General features: G+C 42.8%; 1 protein-coding gene across 2 annotated transcripts in view; it reads left to right on the top strand.

Annotated features, from left to right (window-relative positions):
• The first annotated feature begins 10,402 nt into the window (after positions 1–10,402).
• ST8SIA5 (ST8 alpha-N-acetyl-neuraminide alpha-2,8-sialyltransferase 5) overlaps positions 10,403–15,581 on the top strand; it is a 48,130-nt gene continuing 42,951 nt past the window's right edge. The window contains exon 1 of one of the 2 annotated variants that reach the window (XM_071425816.1): positions 10,403–11,400. In XM_071425816.1, coding sequence (XP_071281917.1) covers positions 11,270–11,400 — 131 coding nt within the window. In that variant the 5' untranslated portion in view covers positions 10,403–11,269. The remainder of the gene's footprint in view (positions 11,401–15,581) is intronic. The other variant, XM_071425815.1, reaches the window with a different exon arrangement.

Below are 15,581 nucleotides of genomic sequence, written 5' to 3'. Positions count from 1 at the left end.
TTTGAGGTGTTCATCTGCAGTCTGTGAAGCTGCCAATGATGTGACTCTTTGCATGGATCATCAGAGCAGATTTTGAAGCTCACTTAGCACTTTGGTTTGTGGCAGCATGGTCCAAAAGCTACCTTCTATATAACTGGGCATTTCCTTTTCATAGTTTCAAATTATTCCCTTTTTATGGTTTCAAATTATTTGATTTTTCTTGCTTTTAAAAATATTTCAGTTCTGTGAGACCTGTTATTTTAAAGTATCTCATTCTCTTATGTTGTGTGGAAATATAACTCCCCCTATCTCCTCATCCCATTTTTTGATGTCACTGAGGGGGAAGAAGCAGCCAAGGTTCGCTTTGTTTTCCTTTTCTCTGTGAGTGGAGGGTTAACAGCAGAAGAGGGAAGAAGGGTTAGCAAAGGGGAGTGCTAGTCATGTGGACAGAATGCCAGCAGCAAAGCTGGCACATGTTGTTCCATTCACATGGAAGTATGTTTTATTCATTTTGTGATGATCATCTACAGTAGCTATGGGAGAGAAACAAGAGGACCAGGGTAAAAGTGGAAATCTGGGTAAAATTCTGTAGCTTTGTCCCCCTTTGATAGTAGGTGGTTGCAGGAAGTGTGATTTTCTGTGACATTTTCCCTGGATTTAAGACTGGCACTTTGAGTGGATTAAATATAAAGGGGAAAACAATCATAGCTCACTTCCTGATGTTATTTTCCTGACATCAGCTTGTTTCCATGCTGTTTTCACACTTGGCCTTCTTGCCATCCCACCTGCAGCTGAAATGGTCATCCAAAGCTCCTGTTATACTCAGGAAAGAAAAAGGTGTTTTTGGGATGTGACTCATTTGACGTATCTTTGGGATACTTTGGGATTCAAAGAGCTCTTATTCTCCACGGAGCATGTTGACTAAATCCCAGCTAAGTGCCTGGAGGGTTTTGGTGAGTGTAGGCACATTCATTGGTGGTGGGAGTCAGACTCATCTCTCCTCAGTGCTGGTGACATCAAGATTTCTTGTTTTCCAAGAGCTGTGCGTGATACTTGCACATCTTCAGCAGGCATGTCAAGGAACTGGGGATGGGATTGTGTAGGGAAGTGGATCCTGTGCTCAGTCAGGTGGATCCTCCTCTTGCAAGAGCAAGATCTTAGGATCTTAAACTGGCACAATCATATGTTAAAAGGTAGCAGGGATTTTTTTTTGTTGTGTTTTGGTTTTGTTTTGTTTTGTTTTGTTTTGTTTTGTTTTGTTTGGTTGTTGTTGTTGTTGTTGTTATTGTTGTTTTTTTGTTTTTTGCCTTACACAGTAAGTGGAAAGTTGTCCTTGCTCCTTCTGCAGTACACCTGCCCGGCCAAGAAATGCTCTGATTGCTGGTTCGGAAATGAGGGAAGAGGTGCTGAGGAGGGCAAAGACGCCCACCTGCACTGCATGTGAGCTGACTAGGTGGCAGATGACTCCCCCTCAGCCTGCAGCAGTCACAGTTCAGGTGCTGGAAGCACCCGTGCCATCACAGAAATCCCACCTTGCCTTGCCAAGCCCAAGCCAGGAATCCCCAGCACTGTGGTGCAGCTCTGCCTGAATTCAGGGAGGAAGCCTGGAAAACATGGAGCTGAGCCCAAACCTACAGCTAATTAGGAAATAATAGTTAGGGCTGCCGTCCCACTCCAATGAAGATAAGGATGGACTTGGTTTTTTAGCCTGCTGAGAGGAAGTTTAGGGTTTTACATTAAAATAAGACAGGGTAGTTCTGCAAAAGCAGCAAAATCATTAGCGATTCTTTAATTGAAGCTTTTACATATAATATTAATAACCTATTAAAGCCAATGGGGTGTGAAACATTTGGAACTGTAGCTTGAAATCACGTTGGATGGATATTGAACTGTGACTTTTTGTAGCTGTGTAACTCTTCACTAGCTGCTGGGGAGATAAAACTGCTAACAGGAACACATTAATTTCTGGAGCACAGACATGTTGTGATGGGAGAGTGGAGATTTCAAGGACAGGCAGTGGGTACAAAATGCACAGTTAATGGCTTTTCTGCATATTTTAGGGGAGGTGATGTGCTGGTTCCAGCCAGCAGCTGGTGAACTCAAGTCTGGAGCTCTGTGTAGGGCTGGTCAGAACTTGCAGGGATTTCCCAGGTGTGTGGCCCAGAGCAAGGTGTGTATTCCTGTGGAGCTGGTGACTGTCTTAGCTAAGGTGATGTGTCACAGCACAGCATTTGTTGTGAAAACACTGATTTTTGCAGTGCCAGCTGGTTCTGCTTCATCAACTGGAAGGAGAAGTGCTGAGGAAAAAAGTTTGTCCTTCCTTTGTCCAGAGCAGAAGAATGCTGAATGTACAGATCTGAGCTGCAGCTTCCTTGGATTTCCAAGCCAAACCTTCAGTGATATCCAAGGTGAGGGGCCAGCACCTGAGCATGAGCTCCCAGAGAGAAGCTGATGACCTTGCCATAGCTCCCTCCTGCACTGGAAGGACTTAATTTTCCTATTATTTTGTGCTTGATATGGTCCTTTTTTCCAGCTGGGAAAGGAAAATAGAAAATGTCCACCTGGAACAGTGTATTGTGAGGGATGGCTCCAAATGAGGAAAAGCAAGAGCAACTAGGAGGCTAGAAATCTGTAAATTAAAAAGGGGTAAGGGGCATTCTTCATACACCCTTCCCACTTTGCTTTTAATTCCCTTGCCTAGTAAAGCTTAGAGCAAAAGTTGAATCAGTTTATGACAGTGTGCAACAGTTTAGGATATATCCTCCATAATATCTTTGTCTTTGGCACAGTGGAAAAAAAAAAAAGAACAACTTATTGTGATTATTGCCCCTCTTATTAAACAAATATTTTGTCTCTGATTCCAGCAAGGAAAGGTGAAGTCACAGTGTCATTCTTGTTTGCCAGCTGCTTCCATGCACTGCAAGGACCCACAAACAGTACTAGTTCTGGTTTTTGTTGTCACATCAGGGAAGAGCTCTCCTCATCAATTAAGCAACTTTTGAAGCTCTGAAACCTTCAGTGTGAATCTGACACTGTGGTGCAGATTCTCAAGTGCAGCAAAAGAGAAATTTAGATTTGGGCAATCCGTATCTGTGAAAGGGGAACCATGATAACAACAGAAAATGCAGATCTAAAATGCAGACAAGTATTTAAATTTAACCATTCAAGAAAAGCAGCAGCAAGCCTTTGGAGCAGCAAGTGGAGGAATATTTTCCCTGGTGACTTTTCACTGTTTAATGTCTCAATAAAATGAATTACATTTGGAAGTCATAGGCATTGAAGAATTCTTTGTAGACTCTGAGCCCAGACAAGAGTTTTACTGTATTTGAGCCCTTGGTTTATCTTCCTCCTTTACCCAGGTCCAAAGCCATTCTTTCTCACTGCCAGTAGCCCTTTTTCTTGTTGATGTTTGCTCTTGTGGATATTATTTATTATCATTTGATATTTATTATAATTGAAACTGAAATTGTAGTTCAGAGAATGCTCTACCAAGAGTAATTTGTTCCCAGCAGGACCTTTTAGCTACACAGTAACATGAAAGCATCAAAATGCCAGAAGAACATTATAAAAATAAACTGCCCTGGTGCTAAAATAAGCTTTAATTGATTGAGAATTGCACTGAGCCTGACAATCTGAACCATTTATTATTATTTTTCTTTCAAGCTTCAGCTACATGTGATTTAGAGTGACTGAATTATAGTTCCCACATACCTTCCTACCCACAGTGCGTGAAAGAAAACCCACGCACAAATTTCTTAGCTCCAGAGGAGCTGCTGGATACACCTGGAAGAAAATAAAAAAGCTGATTGAAAGTGATGTTTAAATAAAGGTGATGCTGATAGGAACATTCTGAAAAAAAACCCCAGCCCTATTCTGGCTAAGTGCCATGCTGTGCTGCCCTCTCCTCATCCCCACACTTCTGGGGATCTTTCCCTGTCAAAGGCATTTCCTTAATATCTGCCTGCACAGCACTGGATCCTGTAGGCCATATGGTGTTGGATGTTAATATTGGCTGTGGATAAATTACCATTCTGTCTTCCCCGTTTTAGGTTCTTAGAGACAATAAACACATCCAGTTGACTGTACTCAGCTATTTAAATGAACATCTGTTGCAGGGTCTCCAGCGAGAGGTCAACACCACCACCAAAGATCGTGGATAAAAACTGAAAATTTTCTGACTGATGGATGTACTGGTGGTCCTGTTATAGAAAGAAATATGTGGAATACAGCACTGGAAGTAGTTGGAATATAGCTAATGTCAACGGAGTCATCATAAATCGTAGAATCACTATTTGGGTTGGAAAGAACCTTAAAGACCATCTTGTTCCAACCACTGCCATCAGCAGGGACACCTTCCACTATCCCAGGCTGAGTTTAAGGTCTTGCTCTAATCACAGCCCTGGACAAATTCACTTGCAGCCAAGAGCCAAACAAGGATTTTCATTTAACTCCCAACATCCTAAGGGGAGTGAGATGCTTAAATACATTTTTTGCTGCAGCCCTCCATCTTCCTGCCCATGCCAGCCAGCGCTGCCCGTAACAGGGCTGTAAAAGGCCAAGCTGCTGGCAGAGGGGTGATCCAGGCCCTTCTTGGATCTCTTGGTTGGAGCTTATTCCTCTGGGTGGCTGGTGCTGCCCTTGAGACTCTCAAGCTTGTTTGGCAGCAAAATGGACCATTGTTGTCTTGGTTTTGCACTTGTTTGTAAGCCGAGCCGTTTCCATGCTACCAAACACGACTTCCAAATTGCAATTCCTGCTGCCTGCCAAAGGGGCTAATAAATCCCACTGTCACCTTTCCTTCTTGCCTGGGTAAATTACAAATGCCAGTGGCAGGAGCTGACTCAGCTGATGCCTGGCTGCAGTGTCTAACTGTTCCAGGAATGTTCTTTATTTGTTACCCTAACACAGGAAAGCACGACCCAGGGATTTATGGCAGATCACAGAGCCAAAGGAAGGAATTTGAAAATGCCACCAGCTTTATTAATAGCCACCTCTGTGGCCACTTTTCAGGTCAGATCAGAGACTGTGCAAGGCTTAAAAACTGAATCCACACTGCCCCAAGAGGGGCAGAAAGGTGTGTATGGTCACAGTGCTGTAAGGGTAGAGGTGTCTGTCTTCCAGGTTCCTTGTCCAGGTTCCAGTGGGCATTTCCACAGTGCCAGAAAAGCAAAATAAAATATGCCTCATGAAGAATATGGATTTTTGAAGACCAAAAGAGCCAGATGGATTTTTTTTTTTTAATTAGCGATTTTTGTCATGGACTGAACTAAACATGGACTAGCATGGATTATTTAAAAAATCATGATGTGCCTGAATACATACTGGCTTTGGCTAGAGGAGTAGCTCAGGTAAAGTAGCAGTTAGACTAGTGGTTAGTAATGTGTGTAGCCAGCATTGTAATTAGTGCTGTTGGAGTGCATAATGAGGAATGGCTCAAAACCTGAATGTCTGGGCTGCTTGAAAGGTCATGGGAACTGAATCTGATGGGCTGATGGTTAATTCAAGAGGAAGATACTTAATTCCTCTGAATACAAAATCACTGCAGAACTGAGATAAAAAGTTACCCTTGTAACTTTTCCTAAATAATTTTCTATAATAGGTCTCTTTTACATCTTGATCATAAGAGCAGTGTAAAAATTTGAAGTTTTTAATTAGCTGATAGTTCAGAGGAAAAGTTTCATTTTCACATTTACATCCATTCTTTAATGTGGATTAATGCCACTCACTGACAAAGCAAAACATATTCCAAAATCTGATATGCTCTCTCTGTGAATTAATATGCCATATTGCATATTTTTAAAAATATTTGAGATTAACCTTTTCACTTTTCCTGTAAAAAAGTACTGTTGAAATAGTGAAATAATTAATTATTGTGGTAATTGTGGTTTTCAGCATTAGATAATGTGTGATCCTTATTCTGGTCATGGGAAATATTTGTTCATTGTAATGTTACTATTGGAATATTTTCATCCAAAAGAAATACCAATCTTTCAACACCCATTAAAGTGAGTGCTACTAATTCCAGTGCTTTCCTTTGGGAGGTTTTAAAGGTGGTTTTGGAGAACTGGGTGGGAGTTATGACTTGTTTGGAATAGAGGCAGGATCACATTTCTTATTTGAGAGCAACTGCTGGCCATGGAAACCCTTTGACCCCTCTGTGGCTCTGCCAACGTCTCAGTCCTCTTGAATTGTTGCTAAACCCAGGGCTCTAATGCAGTGCTCCAAAATCAAACTAATGTTTATTATTGATGATTCCTGTAAATGAATTTGGGTCCTGTTTCTTTTTCTCTGCAGAGAGGCTGGGCTTCCACTGTTCTCAGTTACTTCCAGAGCCATAAGCATGAACAGGACCATAACAATCACACTTAACATCCTTTGTTTTCTAGGAACATGGAAATACCACCGGGAAAGCAGAGATGTCCTCAGCTCTGAGTTTTGCATTTTGTTATACATTTTAGCAGGCTCTGCTATAAGGAACTGTCAACAGTAAATGTACAGCACTGCAGCCAAGGCAGCCTCTGCAGAGTTTCCTGCCAGAAGACCTTATTCCTTTGAGGCAGACATCATTCCTTTCCCAACAGAGATGATGTCATCAGGATAAAAAAGGGGTATTTTATGCACTGGGTCATTTTTCCCCTATAATGGGGCACTATATGACCCATAATTGGAGGAAAATTGGTCATGCTTTAAGAGATGAGGTAATGTGCATCCAGTGTACAGACCATATGTTGTGTTCAGGACATGTCCTCTAATTCAGCTGTCTCCACAGGTGGGAGCCTGGTGCCAAATTAGCCACTGTCACCTCCACGTGGCTGAATCCAACTCAGAAGAAAATAAATGTTTACATTTTAGCTGAATCCTTTCAGCTTCTTTCACTTTCTCAGTTTAAGACATATGGATTTGTGGCAGTGATGGGGGACTAGACATTGTGTTAAGCACTCGATTATGCTAATAAATTCATGTTTTATATCTGCAAAAGAATTAATATTGATAAGCATATGTTTATGAGTTTCGTGTTCAGCAGAACCTTCCAGCCATATACCTATGTGCCAGCTCTTTGCAAAATCAGGGATCTAGCAGTTCACACAAGCATTGTAGAAACTGTAAATAGGCATGATTTAATTTCAATTTAGGGGGGAAAATGAGGTGTAAAAAAATGTTCTCCTCAAACTGTTTACCATCCATAGTATTCTGCAATGTTGGCTGTGGAGTTCTTTGGTCTGAATAACAGCCATGAAGGGTGGCTGAGCAGGCAGGAAGACAAAAAACCCTGAAGGGGAACGTGAAGCATGTCTTCTTTTACCCTGAACCTGTATGATTTTGGGTGTTTACATGTTCAGTTAAGTGTTCTGTGATTAAACAACCAAGAGACAGATCTGCTGTCCCAGACACCAAATACCCTTGCTTTCAGCTGAAATTAGAATGCATGATCAGTCAAACACTGATTCAAATGACAGGTTCAGTGAAAGATATTTTAAAAAAATTCCCAATCAGGCCTGCCTATCAAAAATGAATTTTTCTAGTTCATTTGCATTAAAAAATAAACTGCAGTTCAGTAGGAAGGGCTGCGTATTGTCCTTTCAACAGAGGGAGAGATATGAACTTATTGCCTCCAGAAGAGAAGTAGAGTCTGACCCCTACCAGATTTTGTCCTCTTGCTAATTCATCTTTCCTCATATAGAGCTTCAGTAGCATGGTCTTGGCTTCTTCGTCTTTGAAATTTAATGCTAACTTCTTTTTAAAAAAATAAATAAATTCAAACCTGCTTCATTGGGCCCCAAGGGCAAATGATGAGCTCCCATTGGAGGTTGTCACAGTAAGGAGCATGTTTGTGTTTGTGTTAGAGCACTCAGAGTCTCACTGCTCAGGCTGGAGGAGTTTCTTGTGACAGATTATCTCTGGTGATATTTAGCAAGCAGCTCACATGCAACAAATAAAGGCCAGACACGTGTAAGACTGACTGCTTCTGGCAGCTTCATATTAAGATCCACTTTGCCAGATTTGCTTTAGATTTTGAAGTCTGTGCTCCAAGAATGGATGCAGGAATACCCATTCTGAGCTTGTGTCTGTTGTGCTGGAAATGTTATTAAAGCAGGTGGATGCAGCACTTGGGGGCATGGGTGAACGTGGACCTGTCAATGTTGCGGGAATGGTAGGGCTCAATGCTCTTAGAGGGCTTTTCCAATCCTTCTCACACTCTGGAGGGGATCTGTTGTTGTCTGCTGCTTGTTCAAGTGCAGGGTGTAAAATTATTATAAAAAAATATATTTTTTTCTCTGCAGAGGCCTGATGCTTTAAAGGAGGCCTGCAGTTTACAAGTCAAACTCTCAAAGGACCCTGGGAATGAGTGCTGACACTGCTCATTCAGCACTTCTTCTGCAGTCTCAGACAGTTTCACTCACAATAAATATTGCAGGCAACCTTGAGCATCCTATGAAAATTTGTCAATAGACATTCTATTTCTCTGTGCTTGCATGGAGCTGTTCTGCTTCCAGTCGTGCAGTGTTGTTGTACTGGGCTGAGGGCAGCAAACAGATTTCTTTTGCATGTGACGTCGGGAATGATGCCCGTGCAAGCCCTGGCACAGAAAACCTCTCTTATTTTTTGTAGATACCTTTGTACTTTGGGTGTGCAGCTCTCCTGCTCATAGGTCTCTCAGGTGCTGCATCTCCTGGCCAGTCCTGATATAGCAGAGAATGATGAGAGGACACAGAAAATCAAAGACTGACAGAATACATGGGCTGTTTTCTGCAGCTCAGGCTCACCATCACTCCAGGAGAAAGAGCTTCTGCTAGGCTCAGGAATTTGGTGCATTACTGCACAGATCTCAAGGGGAAAAAAAATCCCTTTGAATGGAGGGCAGTAAAAGTAGAAAAGCTGAAAGTGTTTTCACCAAAAGCTAGGTGATATAAGAATCTGCAAAATAAGTTTCACACCTACAGAAAATCATAGAAAGCCAAATTCTACTATCTGATAATTTGCCGTTATTGTAAAATTACTCCCAGAGCAACTGAGGCAAATTTCTCTGAGTTTTCAAAGCTATCAGTAGAAATCAAACAGTTCAAATCATTAAGTAAATTTTCCTTCACTTCTGAACTTATTGGCCTCGACTAAGCTGCTGCATACAAATTTGCCAGTGCAGTATCTTGTGGGGTCTCAGCCTGGGAATTTTGATGGCCTTACAGCTTTCATTTTCCTGAGAGGATTTTTGGCTAGATCCATCGAAATGTTTCAGTTCCTATATGGAAACAGTCTTATATAATGCAAGCTTATATGAACTGATCATTTAAAGAATAAATATTTGGCCCCAGAGCTGATGACTTTGACAATAGGGAATCAAACTACTTTTTGTGTTTAACTTGAAGTCCCCTGGTGTATGTATTATTCCCAGTACAATGCATGTCACTGAGTTATTTTTCTAACCTAAATATTGGTTTTCTTTCCTTTTTTATGGAAGACCCTGAATGACAAAATAGTAAAAGAGTGTTTCCAAGGAAGTATGTCCTTGCCCTCTACCCCTGCTTTTCCCTGGATAATCTTTGATCAGACTCAGGGTCCCCACTCTATTTATAAGCAAGGTGATAATGGTAGCATTTAGCAGGGTTCAGAAATAGAGGTGTGGGATTTGTGAGAGGCACTGAGGCAAGACACACCAGGGGCTGGGTCCCTGAACCTTCTCTGCAAAATCAATTGTGTCTGAAGTGCTGCTCTCCAGCCTGCAGGAGTTCAGGGTGACCAGCTTCACACCTTAAACGCTTGTGCGACTTCTGTTGCTTAAAATTAGGTAAGGCAAAGCCTGCTTTAGCCATTGTCTGTCTTGCCTAAATTGCTGTAGGTCATGCTGAGGACTAGCCCTGTCTTTAAGGATTGTGTTGAAAGGGTTGCAAAAAGTTACCTTTGGCCCTTCTTCACATGGAGCATGAGTTACAGCTGAAACAAAGTCCATGAGCACTCTGCTTCTCCACACAGCTGGGCTCCTGGCACACTAGAGCAATTTGCATATGCTGATTTAACTGTTGGAAAATCTATTCACGCAAAAATCTTCCTATTCTCTTAGACAATGGATTTCTCCCCTCTCATTTTGTTGTCAAAATCGTTTTCCCATCTGTTATTGGGGCAAAACAACCTCCTGGTCTGGATGTTTCATTCATGGATAAAGCTTTCATTGGAACTTGTTTTCGGGTTGGGGCAGATTTTGCTCCCGGTGAAATGAGCAACAAAACTCCCTGTGAGCTAAATTGAGCCTCTCCTGAAAATGAGGGGGTTTTAGAGGAGTTACGATGGCTGTGGACAAGGTCTTGTTGCTCTGCCCTTTCAAAAGAGAACTCTGTCTAGTGGAGGAACAATCAGAATATTTGTCTCTTTAAATGAATGGTTCTTAGAGCCTGCACTGAGAGGCAGGCTCCCTCTCTGCGGCTGTGAGGCTACTCAGAGCCTCCAATAAATCAGCATGCAGGCACTGAGAGCTCTGTCCTTGAAGGGATGCAGTGACCTTGCTCATGCTTACTCTGGAGGAATAGGGGAACCAGAGGAGCCCAAATAGTGAGCAGAGTGGGACTGAAGGCTCTGCATTCTGCATGCAAATGCCACAGCACCGGAGCCACGGCACGGACGGCGTGCTGCTGCACAGAATGCAGCTTTCCTGCTAGCCTGACCAGACTGCTGCTGCTGAGCTTCTTTTTTCCTTTTTTTTTTTTTTTTTTCCCCTGCAGGGTTCTGAATGAAATCCTCATGATTGTTGCATGCTTGTTCAATAATAGCAAGCCCCAGTCACGTCTCCTTGTGAGCACATTTGGTCGGAATCACTGAGCAGAAGCAGAGAGGAGCTGACGACTATGTGCTTCCAACGCAGGTTGCCGGAGCCCCGTGTTTGCCATTGGCTGCAGTTCTCTGGTTTGTGTGCAGCTTCCCCCATCTGGAATATGAAAATGGGATTGAAGTAGATAATTGCTAGCAGCGGGTTTTCAAGAGAGGCTTAGAGGGAACAGAATGCCTCTCACACAGCACAGGCTGCCTGCGCTGAGAGAGCTCTGAGAGATGATTTCAGATGTTACCCACGTCTGAATCTCCTGGAAACTTTACCGTGGAAGCAAGCCATTGCGCACAGTCCTGGAGCTAACATCCAAAAGGGGCAAGGAAGTGGCAGCAGGGCCAAACAATGGGATACCTTGTCCTTGGATTGCTCACAGAAAAGCCAGCAGGCATTCCCCTCCAGTCCCCAGCAAAAAGGGCATGAAGGTGGCAATGAACTGAATTTTACCCAGTGAAGCTTCAGTGGCTTTTCAGAAGGATGGGATACACTGACCCTTCATCAAGCCGGGATTTGCTGGGAAACAGAACTTTGTTCTTCATCTTCATCTGCGCCTTTGCCGTGGTCACCTTGCTGCAGCAGATCCTCTACGGGAGAAACTATCTCAAGAGGTAAGGGGGGGTCAGAGGGAATAGGAAAAGTTGTCTGATCAGGCTGAGGGGAGATGGAGCCCCAGGCAGACCATTATAGCAGTTCGAACCACTTCTCAGTGTTTTGCTGATGATAACAATATCTTGTCAGTCTGGGAAGGTGCATCCAGCATCTGTAATGTTTGTTAGGTTATGAATGCAGGAGAAGGTTAGGCAGAATATAATGTTTTGTGAGTTCCCTGGGTTATGTTTAAATCCTCAGCTGTGGCAAAAATATAGGTTTGTGTTCAACTTAAACAGACTCGTGCCACCTGAGTATTTGCCCCTTACAAGGCTTCCCACTCTATGTAAGTTCAGGCTGAAATGGGTCAAGATGTTGAATTGAAGTAGCTTGTTCATTGCTGAAACTTCGATGTCTTTAGAAACAAACATGCAGATGCAGTTCCTAAAATCAATATTAGTGTTCCAGATAACCAAGAGAGCACTTTATTTTTGCACTGCTGTCTTCTTATGAATTGCTGCTGAGACTGCCTCACTGTAGAGCACATCACTCTTTGATCTGAAAATGCTCTTTTCACAGCAAACACTGAGGGGGCTCTATAAATGTTTAACCTTGACCCATGCAGAGTTTATTTTACTTAAACCTGGTTTGAGAAGTTACAGCTTGCATGATTTTATGAAGATGAATGTTTCCATTACATGCTTTGAGGTAAGTGTTTCAGTTGTGTAGGCAGCTGCTGTGGAATTTTTTACTGGAATTGAGCTGCATTCTGCCAGGAGAGATAAATGGTTTGGTTCTTGCCTTGCTTGCAACTCATGTAGTTGTTTGCCCTGTGCCAGGAGCAAGCAAAATGCTGGCAAATCAGCCAACATTTCTCTCTGGGAGGGAAAAGCAAGCATGATATTAATATGTTTAGACAGGGGTGTTGTTTATCCACGGAGCAATTCGTGTGCCTTGTGTAGCACAAGGCCTTGTCTGGGGGGCTCTGATTTTTTTTGGGCACCTCATTTCCCAGAAAATGTGACTTCCTCAGCTGGAAGAAGCAAGAATGAGCAGAAGTGTTGAAAACATGGGGTTTTTTTGGCTTGGAGAAAACTGAGGGGAGAAAGGATAACTGACTTGAAATACCCAAATTAAATCTTAGAAGAAAAAAAAGCAATAAATACCTCTCTCTAAACACTCACAAAGTGCTAAAATGTTGTAGCACGAAAGATTTGGATTTAATCATGATGGGGAACTTTTAAAGAAAACGATTACCTGAGGAGGTATAAAATCTCCACATTTGGGGAGCTTCAGGAACCTGGTAGGTAGACAAGGGTAGTACTAATCTTCCTCATTGTTAAGAATTTGACTTTATGGCTAGGTCGAGGTCTCATCTTGCCTTATTTTCTCAGTTTTTCCCATTTGTCCTGGAGGCCTGGCAGTCCTACCAATCCTTGCTTTTCCAAGTCAAAATTACTGCAACAGGGTTAGAGAGAAGAAAAATAAATCACAAGTACACACTGAAATGAAAAATGGTAAAGATAAAATTATGAGAAGATGCAACCAAAAACTCTTCCACTGAGTGGTCTCTGTGGCCTCTGTCCTGCCTCATGCCCTGGGAACCTCTCCTGTCATCATCAGGGAATGAAAAAAGGCTGATGTCCAATTCCTGGGATTGCAAGGAAAAAGTCTGGTTCTGAGCCCTCTGCCATCAAAGAGTCTCAAGTAGGGAGATGAGCATATATATTTGTCACTTGGACTGGAAAATATTACTTTTCTTTTTTATTTTTTAAACTCCAGCTTGGAATGATTTGTTTATTTTACTTTTTTTTTTTTTTTTTAATTAATCATGTGAAAATAGTCTCATAGAGGGCTCCCCTAACTCAGTGCAGGGAAAAAAAAAAAGCATCTCAGCCCTCGGCTCCTTTCTGCTGGGAACTGGCAGTTCCCCTCTTCCAAGGAAATAAAAATGCAGGGTTTGGCTGTAAGTTTTTGGTGACACAAAGGTGATTTAATCAGCGTCCTGCATTGTTACCACAATATTACTATGAAGGTACCTTTTTTTTTTTGTTTTCAGCTCTCCTTTTCCTCCCTCTCTCTTAACACCCTGCAGTACCTTCTGGTGAGCATTCCAGGGCAGTCTGATTGCCAGCGAGCTCTGTGCAGGGGCAGCTGTAACCTTTAATTACTCTTTCACTTCACAAACCTCTGGTGTTAAGCCCCCTGCTAGAAGCTGATTCCGGCTGTGAGGCTCCTCGGACGTGTTTTGACTTGTACCTGGTGGTTTTGGAGAGGCTCCTTGGAGAGGGGAAGCGGGATATTTATATCCCTGGCGCCACTTGCCAAGCTGGAGCCTGGGGACGCAGCCATTTACTCTCTGGGATTCCATGTGCTGCTTGTTTGGGATGCTTTTGCCTGCATCCCAATACCTGCAGCAACAACAGGACCCATGGCCTCCTCCCAAGGCAGCAGGAAGAAATTCCCCCATGTATTTGGAGAAACCTGAAAATTGCTCTAACGTACTATTTCAGTAAGTGTACAGTGCTTTTAAGTCTAAATATAACACCAGGGTAGCTCTTTTCTCTGCAAGAAGATGGTGGAAATGGGTAAAGGCCATCAGGGCAGGGGAGTGTGACCCAAAACAAACAGCTTGGGCACAATGCAGGTGACAGCATAGACTCAGGACTGGTCCCAAAGAAGAGAGTGGAGAAAGGTACCCCTTTCTGGGAGAAAGATAGCAAAGTTTGCTGTGTGCCATGCCACTTGCCCTTACAAGCAGGGAATGGGCTGGTTTGATGGCCATAAAATCCCACCTGAGGCTGTCCATGGAGGTTCAGGATCCTGCATTTGCCCATGGCCATGTTCCCAGAGCATCTCTGGGGGTGGCAGGACTGTGGACAGGAAAGGATGCTCCAGGAAATAAACTTGGCTCAGGGAAATTTGATAAGGGGCCCAGCCTCAGGTCAAAGTTCTCTCTTTCCCCTTATGGGATTTTAATGGGCTCCTGGCATTGCTGGTAGAAGGGGACAGTGTAGAGATTGAATTTCTAGGCATTCACACATTTTTCACCCACTGTGTAATGTTCCCCACTCCTTCCTTTGCAGTTTTATGCAGTGTCATTGGAAAGCAGAGTCCTGTCCACCTTCTTTTTTGCCCTTTTTCAGTTTTCTCCCAGGTGGGATGGGTGTGGGTGCTCTCACCAAGGCCAGTGCCTCATCCCTGCAGTTGCAGCTGAAGTTCTCTAACAGGAGAGTCAAACCACAAGCTGGAGAAATGGCATTGGGAAGCTCTGGTCTCTGCAGCTTCTGATCCCCAGTAAAAAGGATGATGAAATGAGATATAATTAAGGGACTTTAATACCAATCTCTGGGGTAATTATTTTTATTTTAGGATTAATGTGATGATTAAAAATCCACTGCATTGATCTGCTAAAGTAGGTTAAATGCTGTGGTCTTCTGCTTAAATCCAGAGCTGCCTCTTGCTTTTGTATTGACTCATCTTTCCAATGCTCGCCTTTCAGCTGAATTTTCTTTTGAATCAGATGCTCAGCTGAGGGCTGGCCTTTTTTTGTCAGCTCTTGTTTGGCCAGCAGGGAATAATCCTGGATTACATCAGGAAACTGCCACTACAGTAAAAAAATGTTGAAATCTGTCTTCATCTCCCAACCTGTAGCATGGGAGAGATCAATAGGACAGTCCTTCCCTTTGGCAAGGGAAAGATATCAGAGCAATACTTTGCTATATACCAATATTCTGTTGGCAGGAAATTCACTAAATTCTGGGTGTTTTAACAGACTGACTTCTGCACACTGAAGAGTGTCATGTGAAGAGGAGAATCTGCACCTTTAAAACTCCTTTTATTCAGCTGAGTTAGGAGAACACGTTTCCAAAACTATTAAAGACCCTAAACAAATATTACCCCAGGGGCTGCCAGAGGGTACTAAAAGATTGCAAAGACTCACACAGCAAGATTCAGCAAACCTTCCTGTGCAGGCAGCCTGTATTATTTGGAAGCTTTGTATCTTCTAAATGAGAATGAAACATCACTCTTATGTATATGTGCCCTCTTACTAATATCAGAATCTCATGACTTGAGGAAAACCCACCATTTTTTAATATCTTAGGCAGCTTTTATTCAACACTTGCAAATCAATTCCCAGGCATCCTTACTTCTTTCCTTACCATATAAGATTATTTGTGATCACTTTCTGCACTGCATG

Source organism: Agelaius tricolor, unplaced genomic scaffold (assembly GCF_023055355.1).
Source record: "Agelaius tricolor isolate 1412-34295 unplaced genomic scaffold, bAgeTri1.0.p SCAF_4, whole genome shotgun sequence".
Lineage (NCBI taxonomy): Eukaryota > Metazoa > Chordata > Aves > Passeriformes > Icteridae > Agelaius > Agelaius tricolor.
The sequence above is the reverse complement of the archived record's forward strand: the minus strand, read 5'-3'. Positions and strand labels throughout refer to the sequence as shown.